General features: G+C 28.3%; 2 protein-coding genes across 2 annotated transcripts in view; both read right to left on the minus strand.

The window, feature by feature from the left end:
• The window catches only part of LOC106679206 (digestive cysteine proteinase 1), a 401,586-nt gene that overhangs the window by 20,254 nt on the left and 379,416 nt on the right, over positions 1 to 1,916 (minus strand). The gene's annotated exons all lie outside the window — the stretch shown is intronic.
• The window catches only part of LOC106679200 (tyrosine-protein kinase receptor-like), a 25,990-nt gene continuing 24,879 nt past the window's right edge, over positions 806 to 1,916 (minus strand). Inside the window, exons 6-9 of the mRNA XM_067053495.1 lie at positions 1,336 to 1,430; positions 1,184 to 1,234; positions 1,050 to 1,103; positions 806 to 969 (exon numbers count right to left, since the gene is read on the minus strand). Of these exons, the coding sequence (XP_066909596.1) occupies positions 806 to 969; positions 1,050 to 1,103; positions 1,184 to 1,234; positions 1,336 to 1,430 (364 nt within the window). The remainder of the gene's footprint in view (positions 970 to 1,049; positions 1,104 to 1,183; positions 1,235 to 1,335; positions 1,431 to 1,916) is intronic.

The following is a 1,916-nucleotide window of genomic DNA, read 5'->3' on the forward strand; positions in this document are numbered from 1 at the left end:
GGGTTTCGGCACCAGTTAAGTATTGGCGAAAGCACAATGTCAAAAAAGAGAAGAAGGAAAAAGATCTAACTCGCTTGAACTGCTGTAAAATACTAATCTATATGCGGAACCTGTCCGTCTATATATATACAATCGGTCAGCTGTTCTCGATCAGCTGATATGGACCTGTCAGCTGACAGTCCGTAACTTATATATATATATGGATTTTCTTTTTATAAAGTCTGGTAGGTCAATTTCAATAAGTTTTTTGAGGTTAAAAACTTCCAAAAATGAATGCATTTTATTCTATATTCATTTTGGTTTTACAACGTTTCGGGAGTACTGTCCCTTATTCATGCACCTTAATAAACCTCATTTTTGTCAAACTTTTAATTTCCTTAGTGAAATTAAGTATAAACGTTGTTTTTTAGACTAATAAAGAGTGTACCTAACAATTCATCTTCATCATTACAACAGAAACACGCAGTAAAATCCCTTTCTTATGAGAAAAATTCCATGAGATCTTTGGAGAAAGAGTTTAGATCTCATGGAACTATTTTAAATAGAACAAGGAGCTTTTTAAAAGATCTAGTTGTTAATACTAAAGATGTTGTGAAGTTAGCCGAAATTATTCTGGACTTAGTACAGTATTGACCATCTTCTGCTTGGTAAATAAAGCATTTCTCTCTTAAGATGAGATTTAAATTTTTGTTTGTAGCACCAAACATTATTTTATATTTTTAAACCTGCATAGAAATAAAAAGTTATATTTTTAAGCTCAATACCCTAACTTAATAGTTGAGTTAGCTAGATGAATCAATAATACTTACGTATAATAATTGGTTTCTGGAACTATCCATTGCTGTATTCCCATCATTGGCGTTTTAGTGACCACAGTTACTTTTACATTACTATTGTTATACGCCTCCAGACATTGCTCAGGAGACGGACCAGTTCGACCGATTGCCCCACAAGTTGTAAAGTGATAAACTATAAAGAGGGAATTACTTAACTTAAAAATAAAATAATTAAAAGTAAGTAAGTAATGATTTACTAGATTATTTGCTTACTTGTACTTTTATAACAATGTTGCTGGGTAACTGGTGATGGAGAGATTTTAGAACCTAGTAAAAAAATTGATAAGTTTAATAATAGATTATGTTACTTTATTTTTAAAAAATAATCAAGCAAAGTTTACAATTACCTTGGTTACGGTTAGATGTATGTTCATTGTGGAAATGTTCCCTGGGTACACCTTTAATCACACATTTAATCCTTAACATGAGTTACATTCATTTTTTTACTTTATTAATTAAAGGTTTTATGCAATATTATGTATAAAACTTAACTAATTACCTATTCCGAAACATTTAGGACTCATTGAAATATCATCGATTGCAGGAGCTCCTGTGGATGAAAACCTTCTTCTGGCTTGAAATTGTAGATAATACCTAGACCATTAATAAAGAGAAAAAAATAAATAAGGAAAATCAACTTTATCAATAATATTAAAAACCAATTCAATATTTAATAATTTCACTATTTAAAATATTTGCTTTAACTTTTCTTGACTTAATGATAGATTTTGTATAGTTAAAACTGACTTGATATAATTGTTATCTTGAAATAATAACCCATTCTTCAACATCTTATGAAGGAAACTTTAATTATTATTATTTAACAATAAGTAAGAAGAAGTAGAAACATAATTGGATAAAGGAATTGTAAATATAAATTATAAATTTTATTCTTTTCAATGGAAATTCTATTGAGAGACCTCTATTGAAGCTATCTATTTATTTAAACATCTTTAATGCTTTGTTCTTTTTTTATAGGTTAAATACAGAAATGAAAATGAATTGATATAATTATTATGCTTAATTTATGTCTAATCCTTGAAATTGCTACATTAAAAATGGCAGTTGTATATCTATATA

The sequence above is a fragment of the Halyomorpha halys genome, unplaced genomic scaffold, assembly GCF_000696795.3.
Source record: "Halyomorpha halys isolate HHAL.00 unplaced genomic scaffold, Hhal_1.1 Scaffold184.1, whole genome shotgun sequence".
Classification (NCBI taxonomy): Eukaryota; Metazoa; Arthropoda; class Insecta; order Hemiptera; family Pentatomidae; genus Halyomorpha; species Halyomorpha halys.